Raw genomic sequence first — 18,976 nt, 5'->3', positions numbered from 1 at the left:
GAGCAGAAAGTGGGAGATCCACTTAGTCAGGAGGAGGGTCTGAGCCCTGGGTTTTTTTTTTTTTTTTTCCTTTTTGGCTGCGTCGGGTCTTAGTTGCAGCACGCGGGGTCTTCTTTGTGGCGCACGGGCTTCTCTCTAGCTGTGACGTGTGGGTTTTCTCTCTCTAGTTGTGGCACGCGGGCTCCAGAGTGCGTGGGCTGTGTAGTTTGCGGCACGCAGGCTCTTGTTGAGGCGCATGAGCTCAGTAGTTGTGGCGGGCGGGCTTAGTTGCCCCGCGGCATGTGGGATCTTAGTTCCCCGACCAGGGATCGAACCTGCGTCCCCCTCATTGGAAGGCGGATTCTTTACCACTGGACCCCCAGGGAAGTCCCTGAGCTCTGGGATTTAATTGTCCTGACGATGGTCCCTTCCCCACCACCTGCACTGTGCTCCCGCTGGAGGGACCAAAGGTCCTGTCTCCCTGTGACCCCATTTGCTAGGTCAGGTGGCATGCCCCCACTCACAGTCTGAGAGCAAAATCTCACTCAAGATCTGCTGGAGCAACGGGCTCCATGCCACACTGGCCCCCACGACAGCCACTTGCTCTCTGGACAGCTGGCTCTCGGCCCCGCCTGCTGACCCTGGCCCTGCTCCCCAGACCTGTCTTTGGAGAGAATCCATCCGTGGGCTGAGAGCTTCTCTCCTTCTAAGGAGCTGTTGAGCCCCCAAATGCCCCTCACCTGCCAGTCAATCAGAAGACACTGCCTTCCAGCTCTACCCCCTCCCACCCAGGCTGGCCGCACATATTGGGGCCATTAGGATACATCTGGCGGTGCCCAGGGCCTGGCTCCATGCTTGGGTGACCTACCTGGGCAGCCGGCCAGATGAGGCAGCTGGGTAAACAGGGGGAGGTGTCTGATGGACTAAGGGCTTCACTTGGTTATTTAATTCAAACTTCTTGAGTAGCTACTACGGATCTTGGGCTTTTGGGTGGTCAAGACACCTCATCAGGTGGGCAGTGGTCTCCACTGAGCCAATCATATCTCACTCTGCAGCTGCAGCCTGCAGCCTGGCCAGGCCCCTCCCTTTCTCCCCAGACATGGCTCATTCCCTGGCTCGACCCTGTGATGCCTTCCCCTTCCCTCTGCCTGGAGAGACCCCACTCACCCTCAGAGTTAATTTCAAGTGCTGCCTCCCGACTAAGGCTTTCCCAGTGTGTTCCTCCCTCACCTTCTCTCCCCTGAACTCCTGGATTTACTGTCTGGATAATTTATTTTGGCACCAAAGCATCTAAGGTCTCTTGTGGTTATTCAGCTGTTTTGTGTGTGTACAACTTGTTTCCAGCTAGACTCTGAGCTCCTAGGAGGCAGGGAGCACAGCTGGCATATTTTTGCATACCTGGTGGATTTTACAGTACCTGGTGGATTATACAGTAGGTACTTAATATTAAGAGGGAGGAGGTACTTAATATTCTGCACTGGAATAGCAGATGAAGCAAAGTTTGTCATGAGTTCTGATGACCTCTCTAGGTTGTATCCTCAGTCCCAATCCCAGACCCCGGGTAGGAGCATAAAAGTGATTACCAGAGAGGTTAAGGGTCTTGCTGAAGGTCAGTCACACAGTGAGTTGACAGGATAGGCAGAGGATTAACCTAGGTGTCCTAGACTCAGGTAGCAGCTCCACGTGCCACCTCATCTGTGACAACCCTTCCTGGGGTCTCCCCTCTGCTCATCAGTGTGTTTGTGTGTACATGCTTCTGTGTGCATGCGCGCAGGTATTGCGTGTGTATACTTGTTGGTGTGTTTGTGTATATGTGTGTGTGCATGTATGCATTTGTGTGTGTTTGTGTGTACCTGTATGCAGTGTGTGCGTGTCTGGAAGAAAGCAACGTCGTCAACAGTTGTCCAAGAGAATGCTGCCAAGTCCACAGAGTCATCGTAGAGCACGTGTGATTTGCATGTGGCTCTGTGACTGGGTACGTGTGTGAGGTCTTGGCAATCACCCTCTGGTATCGGCCAGCATCAGTGCACTGCTGGCCTGGGCCTGCTGAGCTGACATGGTAGCACAGGACAGAATGGGTCTCGGAGCACCCAGTAGGAGTGGGCAGAACCCACAGCATAGGCCTCCTGTGAACCTGTGGCCCCAGGGTCTGAGACTCAGGGCTGGAAATGGCCAGGGGCTGGGGGCTTTGTGCAGTGGCCACCCCTGAGTGCATTTTCTCATGGACCCTTTGGGGGCGGGTCCTCCCCATTAGCCTGAGCATTCAGCACCACTACTCCCCTCTCCCAACACCCCCACTCCCACCCACTGGCTTGCTGTTCCTGCTCCCCCTCTCCACGTGGCCAGGTGTTTGGGAGGACTGGGATGAGGGGCTCAGGGACAAGCCTTGGCTGCTTCATGCCCACCCTGTCCTCCAGCCTGAGGAGCTCACCAACGCCCTGGAAATCAGCAACATCGTCTTCACCAGCCTCTTTGCCCTGGAGATGCTACTGAAGCTGCTCGTGTATGGTCCCTTTGGCTACATCAAGAACCCCTACAACATCTTTGACGGTGTCATTGTTGTCATCAGGTATGACTGCCCCTCTGCTGCCTCTTGCCTGAGCAATGCCCTCGGAGTAGCTTGGGGCGAGGGACCACACAGCCTGTCCCTCTGGGGTGGAGGGATCTGGAATCAGGCCCCACTGACCCACAGGCTCTACACTCCCCCAGCTGAGGATTCTCCATGCCCCCAACGCTGCGCTCCACCCTCTCCCTAGGCCTTAGCTTGCTCACGCGGAACGTGGCCTCCTATCCGCTTGGGCTGGGCCCCTCTGAAGTCTTTGCTCTCGTTTCCACTCCTTGTCTTCTACCCCATGCAGACCTGGGGTGGGCTTGGCTTTGGAGGGGAGTTGGAGGAGGTGTAAGGCCCAGCCAGCTGTCCCTGCTTACAAAGTGCTTGGAGACTGTCGCAGACGCTGGCAACTTGCTTTAGGGTTTCCAAGACCTTGGGAAAGTGCTCCACTGCCCCCCACACCCCCCAGGCCCTGGGCCAGAAGAACTGCTTTATTGCTTTTTTGGAATTGGCTTTAGATTTCATTAGAAGAGAACAAAGCAAACATTCCATAACTTGAGGCTGCTGCATTGGCCGATTGAGGGAGAGGACTGGCCTAGAGGGGAGGGTGGGGAGGGCTGGAGCTGTCACCCAGATCTTGGAGCTCCTGCCTGGAGGCCCAAGGGCCTCTTGCTGCCCACTTTCTCAGTGCTGGTCAGTCCAGACCCTCAGGTGCTGCTGGGCCCTCCTAAAGGACGGGGCAGGCGGAGGGTGAGTATGCAGCGGGCTCAGGCTCAGGCTCAGGCTCTGGCCACCCGCCCCTCGCAGCGTGTGGGAGATCGTGGGCCAGCAGGGGGGCGGCCTGTCGGTGCTGCGGACCTTCCGCCTGATGCGGGTGCTGAAGCTGGTGCGCTTCCTGCCGGCGCTGCAGCGGCAGCTCGTGGTGCTCATGAAGACCATGGACAACGTGGCCACCTTCTGCATGCTGCTCATGCTCTTCATCTTCATCTTCAGGTGAGGCAGGTGTGGCACCCGTGCCAGCGGGATGAGGGCCTGCGGGGCAGGGTTTGCCGGGGCCCTGATCCCCATCCTGTGGCTCCTGTGTCTTTAGCATCCTGGGTATGCACCTTTTTGGCTGCAAATTTGCATCTGAGAGGGATGGGGACACGCTGCCGGACCGGAAGAATTTTGACTCCCTGCTCTGGGCCATCGTCACTGTCTTTCAGGTGCCAGGGTAACAGGGCAGGGTGGGCAGGGTGGTGGGGTGCCCCCGGTGAAGGCCCTGACTCCCATCCTCGGCCGGCAGATCCTGACCCAGGAGGACTGGAACAAGGTGCTCTACAACGGAATGGCCTCCACGTCATCCTGGGCTGCCCTTTACTTCATTGCCCTCATGACCTTTGGCAACTACGTGCTCTTCAACCTGCTCGTTGCCATTCTGGTGGAGGGCTTCCAGGCGGAGGTAACCCCCTGCCCTCAGCAGTCCACTTCCAGGAGGAATCGGCGGGCCCGCTGGAGCTGTGGTGTCCTGGGAGGTTCTGCAGGATGTGCCCTTCAGACTAGGCTGGGAAACTAGGAGTGGGAGTTCTGGGTTTCAGGCAGCCCCTCGGCGCTCGAGAGACCCGGTGGTTGTTGCGGCAGAGCGTCTCTGGATCCAAGGTTAGCTGCCGAGTGGGCTTCCCCCACAAAGCCGGCTAGGTGCTTCCCTAGAGAGCTGGACGGGATGAGTGTTGACACACGGTGCAGCTGGATCCCTGAGCACAGGTGCACTCGGGGACATCTGGAGGGAACCCATCTGAGCCGAGGGGTGGGGGAAGCAAGCAAGTCATCTGAGCTTTGGCTGAGCCGGTGAAGATGCCACCAGCGCCCGGGCAGGGCTGAGCTGCCCAGGGTGAGAAATGAGCCCAATTAGCTGCCGGCATGGCAGGGATGAGCATCCTATTTCCAGCCCAGTCTCCATCACCTTCGTCACAGGCAGCGTCATCAATTAATATTGATTTACATTGACCCCGCCCTTGCCCTGCCAGGACACAGCCTCTGCCTGAAGGGCTGCACCCCGCTCCGCTCCCTTAGCTCAGCCCCTCTTCCCACCCAAGCCCCAGGCCCACCCCAGCATCGCAGCGCCTAGCACAGGGCAGGTCGACTCAACCTAGAAATGCTCCAGGTTGGGTGAGGAGAAGCTCTCGGTCCAGTTCTCTCCGGGTGACCCGGATGGAAACTCCCGCTGCGGCCTGGTCTATAAATACCCAGCACACGGTGGAAAAACAAAAATCTATTTTCTGACTCTTTCCCAGCCTTGCGAGGGAAGGCTGTTCCCCCGTGGGCTGGGCTGGGCTGGTGGGTGCGGGTGTATCTCTCCCACACTGGCCTCCTCCCGTTGTAATTCCGTAGTTACCCATTATCGCATTTCCTCCCCGCTGGGTGGCAGGGAGGGCAGCAGGTCGGGAAGGCAGGCCCTGCCTTGGGTGATGGCTGGGCCTCTTGATGGGAGGGAGGGACATTGGTACTCTCCCTGGGATGGGACATTTATTTGGGGTTTCCCTGGGGCCTGAAGGGTTAAGGGTGCCAACGTGCTCCCACAAGAATCAAGGTCTGTATGGAGACCCACCACTTGGCCACTGCTCTTGGCCTGTGGGAAGAGGAGCTGAGTGGGGACAGGGGTCCTTCAGCCCCTTCCAAACCACAGCTCCTGACAGCTAACGTTCTCGCAGAAAAATTCCTATGGAACTCTGTGGAAATGGAAAACACCCCAAGCCTATCTCCCGCCCTCGAGTGGCCGTTCAGCCAGCTCGGCAGTCTTGGAAATGCCCAGCACAGGCAGCAACCCCCCGTCACTGGTCCTTCCAGCGACACCTTGTTAGACCGAGAGCCGCTGAGCCGGCCTGGTTGCTAGGCAGCGGCAAAGGCTGCGTGTGGGAATGGAGAGCAGCCTGGCCTTTGGGCCTGGCCTGGTCACTCTGGCCCTGCTGGGGGCTTGTGGCTGCCCCAGCGTGAGGGATTGGCCAGGGCCTGGGGCCATACCCTCCTCGACAAGTGCCTGGGAGAGAGTCTCACTCGGGGCATGATGCTTTGGGTCTGGGGTGGGACGGAGAAAGGATTTCAGGATCATCCCCTCTTCAAGGGGGTGGGCAGCGGCGTGGCCCTGAAGGGCCCGTGTGAGGAGCTGGACCAGCTGCTCGCTGTCCTGCCAACCCCTGGGTCGGGGGGTAGGTTGGTCACTCAGTGCCAGTGGCCTGGACGCCTCCAGAGGCACCTGCCCTCAGCTGTACGGAGTTTCAGGGGGCACACATGTGGCTCTGAGGGAGCCCCACTATCTGGCAGAAGAGGCTGGCTTTTGCTGTTGTGATGACCTGCTTTTTTACAAACGAGGCAACCTACCTCAGTGGAAGCAGTGGCCGCCCCCATTTTGCTGGGCGTCACCAGCAGGAGGCCTCAAGGGTGGCCCCCTGCTGGCCTTGCCACCCTGCCAAGAGGTAGGAGGGGGTCTCCTAGCGGACCAGGCCAGCTGGGCTGTTTATACTCTGACTTGCAGGGGGCGGCGCCCTGAGTCCCTGTATATTTATCATCTGCACACTTAATTAAATGAACAGGCAGCAGGCCCTGTGTGAGGCCATTCACTGATATCAGACAACATCGCAGCCATCATCCCGGTGTTACTTGTCACATCCCGTCCTGGTAGGAGCATTCTGATTTGGAGTTAGGAGTGAAGAGGCCTGTTCTTGGTCCCGGCCTTTTGTCTCCTCCCCCACCTCTGACTTCCATCCAGCCCTCCTTCCCACCCTCCCGGCCGGCTGCTTCAGAGCCAGTGAGAGGTGAGCTGCAGATTCAGGTACGAGGCCCAGATGCATCTTAGTCTCTGTGTGACTTGGGGCAGTTTTCTTAACTTCTCCAAACCTCAGGTGCTTCCTCTAAGGTGGTGCTAGCTGCACCTCCTTCCCACCTGGAGAGGAGGTAAGCTAGTGTTAATGAAGCAGCTGTGTGATGCCTGCCACGCCCCCAGTGAATGGTAGCCGGTATTATTAGGATTAATGGGGGGCTCGGTCTCCTTTCCTGCCCTTGTTCCCGTCTCTGTGGCCTCTGCCCTCACCCTTCAGATTCATTCTGGCTCCAGGGCCTGTGGTTGAATTCTGGAAGGCCATACTGTTCCCTTTCTTCTCCTCCCCCACCCCATGTCTCATTTCCCCCACTGTTGGGTTTGCACCCCTCCTTTTCTTCCTCCTCTTTCGACATTGCTGCTGTTTGAAAGCCCGGCGCCTGTAACCAGCGCCCGTCCCCTGCCTCCCCCTCTCCCTGTAGGAAATCAGCAAACGGGAAGATGCGAGTGGACAGTTAAGCTGTATTCAGCTGCCTGTCGACTCCCAGGGGGTAGGTATGCGATCCTGAGTCGGCATGCCCCCCGTGCCCCATGCCCCCATTCTGCCTCCGTGTCTGTGCTTGTGTTCACGCTCAGCTGCTGTGCAACCTGTGGTGGCCATGGTGGTCCTTGGTGTCGTGAGGTTTGCTTTGATTTTAAGTCCCTTCCCCCTTGAGGACATTTGAGGGGAGGGCCTCCTTGCCTCTGCCCTGTTCACCCGCAAAGGGCGCCAATCCGTCCCACCAGACCAGTGGATGGGCCGGAGAAGGAAGGGACTTAGAATCCTCTGTGTGCACGTGTGTGGTACACCGCGTGTGTGTACCTCCACTGCGGTCCCCGAGGAGTCTGGGTCGTCGGGCCTCAGTGAAGTCGGGATCTGTGGCCGCAGACCGTGCTCCCGCATCTCTCTCCTCTCCTCCTTGCCTTGAGCCCCTGTTGGAGACCCCACAAGCTGTCTCAGCTCAGGGCAAGGCTTTGGAGGATGTGGGGGTGGGTGTGCCTCTTGCCAGAATGTACCAGAATTTAAAATCTACTTCTGTGTCTTTGGCCCCTTGACCACCCAGGAGGTCCAGCAGGTACTCAGGGCCATGCTCCTCCCCTGGCCCCCACACTGAGCCTGTGCCCTGCTGTTTCCTGCACTGGCACCAGAATTCGGGCAAAGCCAGGGTTGCCATGGGACCCCATGGTGCTGCACATCCCAAGCAGCCCCCTGGAGATCCCACTTGATAATTAAAGGCCTCGTTAGGGATGTAAACTGAGTTAATGAAAATGATCCCCTGAGATGCCAATTACGCAATATTTATGTCCTTATCAAAAGCAGCAATCAAGTATTTCTTAATAACTTCTTAAGGAGAAGTGTGTAATTACTGGGGAACCTACTGACCTGCTAAGGAGGAAGAAAAAGCTGTCCCAGAGACAGGGAGAGAGGTAAAAATGGGGCCAGGGGAGAAGGCGGGGGCTTGGGGAAGATGGAGGGAAGAAGTAGAGGGACTGAAGTGGCATCCTTGGGCTGAGCTGCTCTGTCTGGGGTCCTTCAATTTTTCTCTGGGGCCTTGGGTCTGAGGCTCAGGGGAGGGCAGCCATGGAGGGAAAGCAGAGGGCACAAGGGGCCTTTGGAAATGAGGCTCTAGTGACTACTTCACTCAGGTCCCCAGCTCCCTCTGGCCTGTGCCACCTGCCTGCCAGGCTATCCCCTCTCCCCTCAGCCATTCTTGAAGCCAGTCCCAGCCTTGGTGGTTGTGCTGTGGGTTCTGGGAATAGCCGTGGCCTTCTCTGAGGTATCACAGGCCCTTGAGAGCCCTGGGCCCCAAGCCTGGGTGGTCTGGCCTGAGCCAGTGCATGTCTCGTGCCGTGGTTGCTGGTTCCTTGTGGCCTATATGTGGTGTGCGCGTGTGAAGACAGGGAGACTTCGATCCACCCTAGCAACCCCTGCCCGGCCAGGTTCCTAATGGCCCGCTGCTCTCCCACCCTAGGGAGATGCCACCAAGTCCGAGTCAGAGCCCGATTTCTTCTCGCCCAGCCTGGATGGCGACGGGGACAGGAAGAAGCGCTTGGCCCGTGAGTACCTCTCTGCGGGGGCAGCCCCTGGCTCTAGGCCAGCCTCGAGTGGACTCAGGGTCTCCCCCTCTCTCCCCCGCAGTGGTGTCTCTGGGAGACCACCCGGAGCTGCGGAGCAGCCTGTTGCCCCCTCTCATCATCCACACGGCCGCCACACCCATGTCGCTGCCCAAGAGCTCCAGCACTGGCCTGGCCGAGGCTCTGGGCCCTGCGTCCCGCCGCGCCAGCAGCAGTGGGTCGGCTGAACCGGGGGCACCCTACGAGACGAAGTCACCGGTAGGGGGTGCATGTGGGGGCCCGACGGTGGGAGATGTACAGACATCAGGAGGGAAGGGAGGTGGAACGGGCAGGCCCAAGGAGACAGCCCCTGAGCCACGGGGTGGGACAAGGCCCAGGGGGCGTCAGCAGGGCTGGTAATGCAGGCAGGCGCAGGAGCCTCGGCCTTGGGGGCAAAAGAGCAGCGTTCTAATTCTATTTCTTCTGTTCCCCGAGTGTCCTTGGATGAGACTCATTTCCCTCTGTAAAATGGGAGGGAATACCTCATCTTAATAATAGCAAACCCCATCCAGTTACTGATTCTGTGCCAGACACTGCCCTAGACATTGCTTATAAGTGTTCTCAATGCATGTGATCCTCACAGCAACCATCTGGTAGGTACCAATATTATCCCCATTTTTCAGACGGGGACCTGAGTCTCAGATTGCCAAAGTGATCTGTGGGAAGCTCCACAGTGAGCAGGCGACAGAGCCAGCATTTTAATCCAGGAGGTTGGTGTCAGGGCCCATGCTCTCACTGTGATTTTACACTGCCACTCACCTCAGTGAGGAATAGGTGCTAGGGTCATGTCGCTTTTACAGATGAGGCACAGCGAGGGTTAGTGACTTGCCCAAGGTCGCACAGATGGTGTGGGTCCAGGCATCCAGGTCCAGGGCTCCTGCTCGTACCTCTACACCTGATGTGAGGCCAGAGAGGCTCACAGGAGCCAGGATGCACGTGAAGGGGCGTGGGGCCATGAGGTCCTGGCTGAGACCACTCTCTCCTCTGTTCGCCCCCCAGCCGAGCGCCCGCAGCTCCCCACACAGTCCCTGGAGTGCAGCGAGCAGCTGGGCTAGCAGGCGCTCCAGCCGGAACAGCCTGGGCCGCGCCCCCAGCCTGAAGCGGAGGAGCCCGAGTGGGGAGCGGAGGTCCCTGTTGTCGGGCGAGGGCCAGGAGAGCCAGGATGAGGAGGAGAGCTCGGAAGAGGAGCGCACCAGCCCAGCGGGCAGTGACCGCCGCCACAGGGGCTCCCTGGAGCGGGAAGCTAAGAGCTCCTTTGACCTGCCGGACACACTGCAGGTGCCCGGGCTGCACCGTACAGCCAGCGGCCGCAGCGCAGCCTCTGAGCACCAGGACTGCAACGGCAAGTCAGCTCCAGGACGCCTGACCCGGGCCCCGCGGCCCGACGATCCCCCACTGGATGGGGACGATGGCGATGACGAGGGCAACTTGGTGAGGCCCCTGTGGGCACAGTGACCTCTCACCCCTGACCTTGAGTGAGGGGAGCTGTGCCTGACCTGGTGCAGGACTGGACAACCCCCTCCCAGTTGTGTGGCATTCAGGGAGTTACCATCACGCCCAAAGGATCTCAAGGGATATCATCCCTGAAGCCAAGCTCCAAACAGCCCCTTTCTCCCTCTGCCCATCCCACCAAGCCCCAGATGCTTGTCATGCCTGGGTCTGCGGCTCTGCATCCTTGGTGGATAAGAATGGCTTCGGGCAGATGTGTATGAATCTTTCATGGCCCTCCCCCTGTGACTCAGAAAGACCCATCACTCATCTCTCCAAACTGATACCCTCCTCTGTCCCCCTCTCTCATCTCTACCTCATCACAAGCCTTGATTTCACACCCACTTTTACCCATTCACCCTTTTCCCAACCCCCTCACCACCACCTTTAACCCTGGGGATGGGGCTCAGGGACCTGGGACCCCAGGGTTAGCATGGGAGAAAGGTCCAGTGTCTCCTCATGCCAGGTGTGTCTTCGAACAGGCAGCTGTGATGGGGACAGTGTCTGATAACCGATGTGGCTTCCAAGCCCAGCGGGGAGGGAAGGAGGGAACACAGGCAGGGGGCTGGGCTGGAGGCAGAGATGGGAGGAGAGGAGAGCCTGGGGGAAGCGAAGGGTTGGGGAGATGAAGGAAGTGAGGCATGCTCAGGGACTGAGGGGGGTTTTGGGGAGATGCGGAGGTGGTTTTAAGAATACAGGAAGAGAAGCCAGGCATAGGGCTGGGCCAGAGTGGAGAGGGTAGACTAGGAGTGAGGGCCACGGGGCTGCTGAGGAACCAGGGATCAGGAACTTGGAGGCCTGACCCTGCTCACATCCCAGGCCATCCTTCTACAGAGCAAAGGGGAAAGGATGAGAGCGTGGGTCCGAGCCCGGCTCCCTGCCTGCTGCCTGGAGCGAGACTCCTGGTCTGCCTACATCTTCCCTCCTCAGTCAAGGTCAGCAAGAGTGTCCCTGACCTGCACCCCAACCTCTCCTTCTCATGGGAAATTCTCCTGCGACTCCATCCCAGGGATGCTAGAAGTGTCCCCTGACGTGGGGGAGGATGAGAGAGCGGGGCCTGGGGATGGGAGGGCCCAGGATGGGTAGGGGCGGTGCCCCTTACTGCTGTCCCCCCCCTCCCCCTCCCCCCCCACTCGGGCTTTGCCTCTGTCCCGGAGCAGGTTCCGCCTCCTGTGTCACCGAATCATCACCCACAAGATGTTCGACCACGTGGTCCTCGTCATCATCTTCCTCAACTGCATCACCATCGCCATGGAGCGCCCCAAGATCGACCCCCACAGTGCTGTGAGTCACTGGGGCTGACACAGCGGCTGCTGAGCGCCTGCTTTGTGCCCACCCCTCCCGGATTAGCGGGTTAGCACGCATGCAGCGAGCCAGGCGGGCAGGGAGGCCCAGAGAGACACGGAGGCAGGGAGCCAGGAATCTCTCTGACTCCGACCCGTGCAACGGATGCCCCAGGATGCCTCCTGTGTCCCTCGCCGGCCTCCGTTTCCCTTCTGTGACACAGCAGCCAGTTGGGGGAGTGGGCCTTGCTCCTCGCCTGGGGAAAAGTGAGCTTCGTCGCACCCAGCTGTTTGCAGATGGCCTGTTCTCATGCGCCAGGGGCTTGTGAGGCCTGTATGTGAGTCAGTGAGTGTCATGGTGAGGCCAGCAGTGAGACTGGCCCTGGCCGGGCTGAGTGGCAGAGGGTCTCCAGGACCTGGTGACTGAGGGGGAGGCGTCCTGCCCTGTCTGCCCCATTGGCGGTGCCGCGTCGGGGAGGGAAGCTGCCCTTTGCTCCTCAGGGTACTGCCGGGTCACAAACAAGTAGGGCTTCAGGGGCGTCTGGAGGAGCACTGGCCACTGCTGCTTGGCTGTGAACCCGCCAGTCCTCCTCGGAAGGAGAGGGGAGGCCACGGGCCGGCGTATCTGGACATACTCCCCCGGGCCTGACCTCTTCAGGATGGCCCAGCCGGTCCTGGGAGCTGTCTCTTCCCAGCCTGGCATCACAGCCTGTCGCCCCACAGTGATCCAGGTCCTAGAAGGGTGGGGGGCTCTGCTGCCCCTCCTGGCATCTTTCACCACTAGCTTGGAGGTGGTCTCCGCCCCTCCTTGCTGCCTCGCATACCATTGTTCACTTTTCGACATTGCTGGGGCTTGTTTTCCATTAGGGTGGGCTCCAGCCAGGCCAGCGTGGGGGGCTGGTGGTGGTGATGGTGAAGGGAGCCTGGGGAGTGGAGGGCCAGCCTGGGAATAGGTGAGAGAGCACAGTACAGCTCCGGGGACCCCCACCCCTGGAGCAAGGGTGGCTGGTCACACTGGCCCCCTCGTCTGCCTCCTGCCCAGGGCCCTGCCTCAGAGCTCACTGTGGCCACGTCTCTCCCCCACCTTCCCACTCAGCCCCTCCATCTCTAGCTCTGTCACGTGTGTGCTTCTCCCTCTCCCCTCTCGCTGCTTCTCACTCCCTCTGACGCTCACACTTTGCCTGCTGCCTCTCCAGCTCTCTACACCCCTCTCTTGGCCACCCAACGATGGAATCAGCCCACAGATATCAGGGGATTGGGTCACCTTCTTTCCTGCCCTGCTTCACCCTATGCCTGGCATAAATATGGTGCCTGGGGATGCACAGCCTGTGCTGAGGCCCCCAGCTTGCCCTGCGGCTCCATTTCTGGGGCACACAGCAGGAAAGCAAGTACGTGGAGCAGAGGAGAGTAGGATGGGGCGTCAAGAGATCAAGCTAAACCCTGCTCCAGTTTTAAGAAAGGAATTGGTGAATAGGGCCTGAGATATGGGGCTCAGATGACAGCACTGCGGTGGGAAGCACTTTCCCCTCAAGGCCACTCCGCGAGGTAGTGGGGGCAGTTCTGTTCAGCGGCAAGAGTGGGACTGTGGCCAGAGCTGCAAGTGAGTCAGGGGGCTTGACGCTGGCTCTGTGTGTGTGTGTGTGTGTGTGTGTCTGAGTGGGGGGTGGGTGGGAGAGCAGGAAGGAGATTGTCTGCTTTGCTGGGGAGAGTGGGGGGTTTTGTTTTGTTCTGAGTCAGACATTGGAGGCAGTTCCTGGCTTCCGTGTGCAGAGCAGACGTGGCCCGAGGAGGGGATCCCAGTGGCAACACCTGCCTGCTCTCTCTTACAGGAACGCATCTTCCTGACCCTCTCCAATTACATCTTCACCGCAGTCTTTCTGGCTGAGATGACAGTGAAGGTGATGCGGGGTCGGCGTTCGTTTGGAGCCATCTGGCGCTCGGTGGGGGTGGAGAGCCTGGGTCACAAATGGAGGGCAGGGCTGGGGACTGACTGCAGGGAGGTGGCAGTGCCGGTGACGTGCGGGCGTCCTCAGGTGGTGGCGCTGGGCTGGTGCTTCGGGGAGCAGGCCTACCTGCGCAGCAGCTGGAACGTGCTGGATGGGCTGCTGGTGCTCATCTCCATCATCGACATCCTGGTGTCCATGGTCTCCGACAGCGGCACCAAGATCCTGGGCATGCTGAGGGTGCTGCGGCTGCTGCGAACCCTGCGCCCGCTCAGGTGCCCTGGGCAGGCGCACCCCAACGGCCAGCACCCCACCTGCCCCTGCCTCCTGCCTGTGACCCCGCAGGGAGCCCTGTCCCCCACTCCAGACATCGCTTCTCACTGGGTTTCACTGCGGCCCCAGCAGTCTCCCTCCACGGGCACCCCCCTCAGTGACCCCCCCCCCCCACGTGACATACTCCTGCAGGGCACAGTACAAGTGGCCACAGGCAGGACCCTCACATCCTTCAGCTGCAGCTCTCCCTTGGGTGGTACCCTCAGGGGTGACACTTGGCCCTCCCCGTGAAGTGACAGACTTTGTTTCCCGCTTTCCCCCTCTTTCCCCCCCCCATCCCAGGGACTACCCACCAGGTAACACTTGTAGCAGGGGATCTCACCAATAAGGCAGTCACCCCGACCCCCACCCAGAGTCGGGAATTTCCGTGGGTGGGGGCGTGGATGGGGTGGATACTGACTGACCAGCGAGGGCTTTCCTGGCTGTGATGATCCACCTCCCCACCCCTTCCGTCCCTGCCTGCCCTCTACGTGCTCCGCACAAGTTTTATCTCCCCATCCCCACAACACACTGCATCCCTGGGTTGAATCAGCACCCCAGCCCCATCAGGTAATACTTTGACATCCTGGCAGTGGAGGTGGAGGTCTGGGGGTGGGTGGGGGTGTCTGCACTGTGAGCCCAGAGTGTCAACCTCTTCCCTCCACTAGAGCCCAGGATGGGGACCAGTGAGCCAAGATGGGAGGGAGTGGCAAGCAGGGCAAGGGGCGAGGGAGTGTCTGAGCCGGGAACCCCTCTTACCCCCCTCCCTCCCTCCCCAGGGTAATCAGTCGGGCACAGGGGCTGAAGCTGGTGGTGGAGACGCTGATGTCCTCGCTGAAGCCCATTGGCAACATTGTGGTCATCTGTTGTGCCTTCTTCATCATTTTTGGCATCCTGGGGGTGCAGGTTTGTGGGGGTCCGGGGCCAGCTGTCAGCAGAAACCTGAGGAGTGGCCTTCCTCTTGGCCCCGGGAATGCTGCGGCTCCAGGTGCTGCCGCCACCTTTATCCCAGAAAAGAATAAATAGGGATGCTTCCCGCGAAGCCCGAGGCCTCAGGCCCCTTTGCCTCCTGGGCATTTTGGAGAAAACTGGGAGCCTGGAAGAGGCCACCAAGGGGAGAGCGCCTCGGGCTCTGGCCAGTGCCCACGCAGGCTGCCGCTCTGCCCTCTCACGCGCCACTCCAAGCGCAGACGCTGGCCTTGGCCCACAGTCTGCTCAGGGATCCCCTCCCTTCCTTCCCTGCTGGAGCGGGTGGGCTGCAGGCCAGGCCTGGGGATCCAGGGCCCAGGCAGCTGGGCCAGGTTAGCAGCGAGCTGGCAGGCAGGCGGGTGCAGACCCCAGACGAGGCAGGAAGTGGGGGCTGCTGGGGAAACTTGGCCTCTGTCCCAGGGAGGGAACTTGGCTTTGGAGGAAAAAGAAAGGGAGCTGCCTGCAGGATTCAGCAGGCGCCTCCGGGAGCCGGGGGAGCCCCTCCGTCCTGCTCTTCCGGAGCACCCCGCCTCGCCCCAGGCTCCAGATGTTTCAGCTGCAGCGTAGATGGCTGCTGTTGGGCCAGAGGGAGCTCCTGGGTGGCTACCCCCATCCCTATCCCTTCCTTTGGCTTCTTGGGGTATCCACTCTGCCCTGGGGACGGGGTATTCTTGTGTTTCCTCGAATTCTCTGGCTCTAGAGACCAGTCTGGTGTACGTTTGCCAGGGCTGCATGGTGCCTCTCTGCACACCAGGTGCCCCTTCCACTTCCCTTACTTTTGGCCTACTTAGGCCCCCTGGTCCTCCTGTCCCTCAAATCCCTTCCCCACAGTCATAGCCTGGTCTGTTCTGGAGTGAGGGTGAGCTTTCCAGTCAGAAAGACCTGAGCTCGAGCCCCCTTTCCACCACCTACTGGTTGTATGACCTTAATGAGTGAATTTACTTCTCTGAGCCTCAGTTTTCCTCATCTGTTAAGTGGGGTCCAAAATACCTAGCCCGCCCCCACCGTTAATCCAGATCCCTCGGCCCTGCCCTAGAGTGTCTGACTCACCGGGTTTGGGGTGGTCCTGAGCACATTCCCAGATAATGCTGATGCTGCTGGCCCAGGGACCCCACCTGGAGAATCACGGGCCTCCCCCTTTGTAGAAAGCGAATGACCGTTCCCCTCCTTCCAGCCTTTCCCAGTGCCCTCCCCAAGGACCTTTCCTTCCTCTCCAGGGCCTCTGCTCCAAGGAGCCCCGAGAAAGGGGTGCCTGCAGGGGAGGCTCCTGTCAGTGTTTCTCTGACTTGCCCCAGCACCTGGCCCTCACCCAGGGTGTGCCCAGAGCTCTTAAGCCCCAGGGCTGGTCTGGGCTTCCTGTGCTCACAGCTCACTTCTCTCTGTCTCCGGGCGTGTGTGTGTTCAGCTCTTCAAAGGGAAGTTCTTCGTGTGCCAGGGCGAGGACACCAGGAACATCACTAACAAGTCTGACTGTGCTGAGGCCAGTTACCGGTGGGTCCGGCACAAGTACAACTTTGACAACCTCGGCCAGGTGAGCCCCAGGCTCCAAGGTGGAGGTGGGAGTGGTGGCAGGAGTCTGGGGAGGACACAAGTCCATGCTTAGTGATGCATGCAGGGCAACTGGCCTGCCTCTGTTTCATCAGCTAGTGAATGGGTCCTAATGGGATCTCCTTGGAGGGGAGTAGTGAGGATACAGTGAGATGATGTGTGTACTTGTTTCGCACGGTACAAGGTGCAGGCATATTGTCAAGATGAGTCTTTTTCTCACTCCACATTCACAGAAACAGAAATGTAGAAAATGAAATAGCTCGCTCAGTTTTGCCGGTTTATTTCCCCGCCCCACCCTGGTTTTGCTTTCCGGATTTCCAGGACTCTGGGGTCCCTTGCTCTACCTGGCTGAGGTCATCTCCCACGGCTCTTCTGGCTTCATAGCAGCCAAGGAGCCTTGGGAAAGAGAGCTCTCCCGGGGCCTGGAGTGTGACTCTGAAGGCCTAGGGTCCCCCCGAGCTACTGCCAGGAGGTGCTTTGGGTGGAAGTGGTGGGTGGCTTGGCCATGCATCCTAGGTTTCAAGTGGTCCTTTCCTCCCCCCCGCAGGCCCTAATGTCCCTGTTCGTGCTGGCCTCTAAGGACGGCTGGGTGGATATCATGTATGATGGGCTGGATGCTGTCGGTGTGGACCAGCAGGTAGGGCTGAGGTGGGCAGGATCCATCTTTGCGCTCAGGTCACTCACCATGGGCCAACTCCAGGTGTGATGGGCGCAGGCTTGGACAGAAAGACAGCAAGGCAGGTTGGCAAAACGCCATCCAAGAGGCATCGCCTCTTACAGCAGAGGCTGTAACTGGTGGCCTGCAGGCAAATCCGGTCATGCTTTATTGGCTTGCAACATATTTAAATTTTTTTGAATTAGTGGTAAGCAGTTAAAAATTGACAAATTTTACATGAAAATCTGGATTTGGGCCTGCTCAGGAGAAGTCCAAAGATCTGGAAACACTGGGCTTGAATTCCTGAAGGGCAGGAGTCAGCTGAATCAAAGAAGCAGCTGCCCCTTTTGGATAGAACATCCACTCTCTATATTTTGCCACAGTCCCCACCTTTCCCTACTGCCTAACACCAAACCCACATCATTCATTTACATCACCTGCTGGGTCTGCATAACTGAGTGTGCAGGCCCTGTCTTAAGGAACGCAGGCTGTAGGGCAGCACCTGTGACAGTTACCCTTGAGCTAATGTCTCCACTTTGTCCTTCCTGCTCCCCACCAGCCCATCATGAACCACAACCCCTGGATGCTGCTGTACTTCATCTCGTTCCTGCTCATCGTGGCCTTCTTTGTCCTGAACATGTTCGTGGGCGTGGTGGTGGAGAACTTCCACAAGTGTCGGCAGCACCAGGAGGAGGAGGAGGCCCGGCGGCGGGAGGAGAAGCGTCTACGGAGACTGGAGAAAAAGAGAAGGAGTAAGGAGAAGCAGATGGCTGGTCGGTAGTCTTTCCACATCTCTCTGAGTCGTACTTGACCTTGGCCTTGCGACTGTAGGGGGCTAGGGGCTAGGGGCTGGGGCTGGGGCAGGGAGAAGATGCTCCCACCCCTTCCCCTCCTCCTTCCCCCTGAGAGCATGTCAGCCTCTGGAGCCTGCATGAAGCAGACCAGTTCAGCCCTGTGAGGGCAGGGGAGCTACCCCCCTGCGGGGCTCCCGGTCTCAGCATTGTGCTCCCCAGATGATGCCAGGTGGGAACTGATGCACGGTCCCTCCCAGCTCGACTCTGAGAGGAGCCTCATGGGATGAAAATCCTGCTGCATTGCCCCGTGCCAGTGCCCACTGACCCCGGGCTTGGCCCAAGTGCCAGCCTTGCCTGCCCCAGTGTTGGCGAGCAAGCATCTTCAGCCTGTGGCTACCCAGTGTCTGTAGCTGCTGGGCAAGGCCTCAGCAGAACCTACAGATGGACCGTGGCGTGAGCAAACCCCAGACCCCTCCTTCCTCCCTATCTCCAGCAAAACTCCCTGGCTTCCTGACTGTCCTTTTTTTTTTTGCCAAGCGGTACAAAAATACTCCCTCAGCTCAGGGAAGGTCTGAGGTCACAGGAACTCTAAGGTCATGACGCTCTGGACTTAGACCATTCAGCCCCTCACCTTTGATCTCCAACATCTCTTGCCATTGGCCGGGTGAGGCCCCCACCCCCTCCCTCCTCACACTCTCATGCCAATGGGCGGGCCGAGGCTAAGCGAAAGACACCCAGATCCCAGGGAGGACAGAGGGGTGACAGGCATGCGGGTCCTGTTGTCTCCCCGTGTGTCTGCAGGTGTGTCTGCACTTGGCTCCCCTCCCCGTCTGCAGGGCTCCTGCCTGTCTGTCTGGTACTCGACAATCTGTGTGACTCTCTCTCAGTCACTGCCCACTCTCTCTAAGTGTCTTTATGTGTGGGTTTCTCTAAGCCTTTGTGTGTCTGCCTCTGTTTGGTCTGTGGGTTTCCCCTCTTCTCTCTACCCTTTCACAACTGTCTTTCTTATGCCGATAAGATGCATGAGGTGCTCTGAGTTTTCCCTTTGGTTTGTTGAAATGTGAGTACTACCAAGAGGGTCGGGGGCTGCGGTGCCCCCTCAGCCCCTGGCTCTACCTCCTGCTACCTGTGAGGGCACCTGGAGCGAGGGGAGGGCTGTAGGGGGGTGTTGGGGAGGTTGGGTGGGACAGAGCCCACGCTCCCTGTGAGAGGCGGGGCTGCTCCAGCGGACGGGGAGGGGACACTGGCCTCTGGGCAGCAGATCTGGGCTAGGGGTCCCGTCTTGGCTCCCTGTGGACGGCTGAGGCCGAGCGGGCGCACTGCCCCCAGCAGCCATGCTCCCACTCCGCCCCTCCTTGCAGTCTGCCTTCTCAGCAGGACATCTGCAGATGGAACTCTTGGCAGGAGGCAACCATGGCCCTGCCTGACCAGCTGGCTCCCCTTCCGGGGTCTGCAGCCTTCTCAGGTGCTGCTGAGGCCGCAGCGCGGGTAGGAGTGGACATCTGTT

General features: G+C 59.3%; 1 protein-coding gene across 14 annotated transcripts in view; it reads left to right on the top strand.

Annotated features, from left to right (window-relative positions):
* The window catches only part of CACNA1G (calcium voltage-gated channel subunit alpha1 G), a 63,604-nt gene that overhangs the window by 27,536 nt on the left and 17,092 nt on the right, over positions 1-18,976 (top strand). For 7 of the 14 annotated variants that reach the window (XM_082372533.1, XM_082372532.1, XM_082372537.1 and 4 more), the window contains 16 exons: positions 2,397-2,548; positions 3,338-3,523; positions 3,621-3,735; positions 3,816-3,971; positions 6,806-6,874; positions 8,336-8,420; positions 8,503-8,696; positions 9,477-9,908; positions 10,800-10,900; positions 11,126-11,249; positions 13,078-13,146; positions 13,282-13,466; positions 14,283-14,409; positions 15,878-16,003; positions 16,568-16,657; positions 17,235-17,448. In XM_082372533.1, coding sequence (XP_082228659.1) covers positions 2,397-2,548; positions 3,338-3,523; positions 3,621-3,735; positions 3,816-3,971; positions 6,806-6,874; positions 8,336-8,420; positions 8,503-8,696; positions 9,477-9,908; positions 10,800-10,900; positions 11,126-11,249; positions 13,078-13,146; positions 13,282-13,466; positions 14,283-14,409; positions 15,878-16,003; positions 16,568-16,657; positions 17,235-17,448 — 2,425 coding nt within the window. The remainder of the gene's footprint in view (positions 1-2,396; positions 2,549-3,337; positions 3,524-3,620; positions 3,736-3,815; positions 3,972-6,805; positions 6,875-8,335; positions 8,421-8,502; positions 8,697-9,476; positions 9,909-10,799; positions 10,901-11,125; positions 11,250-13,077; positions 13,147-13,281; positions 13,467-14,282; positions 14,410-15,877; positions 16,004-16,567; positions 16,658-17,234; positions 17,449-18,976) is intronic. The other 7 variants (XM_082372534.1, XM_082372540.1, XM_082372538.1 and 4 more) reach the window with 3 other exon arrangements.

The sequence above is a fragment of the Balaenoptera borealis genome (genome assembly GCF_965194805.1).
Source record: "Balaenoptera borealis genome assembly, chromosome: 20".
Taxonomy (NCBI): Eukaryota; Metazoa; Chordata; class Mammalia; order Artiodactyla; family Balaenopteridae; genus Balaenoptera; species Balaenoptera borealis.
Note: the sequence above shows the minus strand (reverse complement) of the source record. Positions and strands in the feature narration are given on the sequence as shown.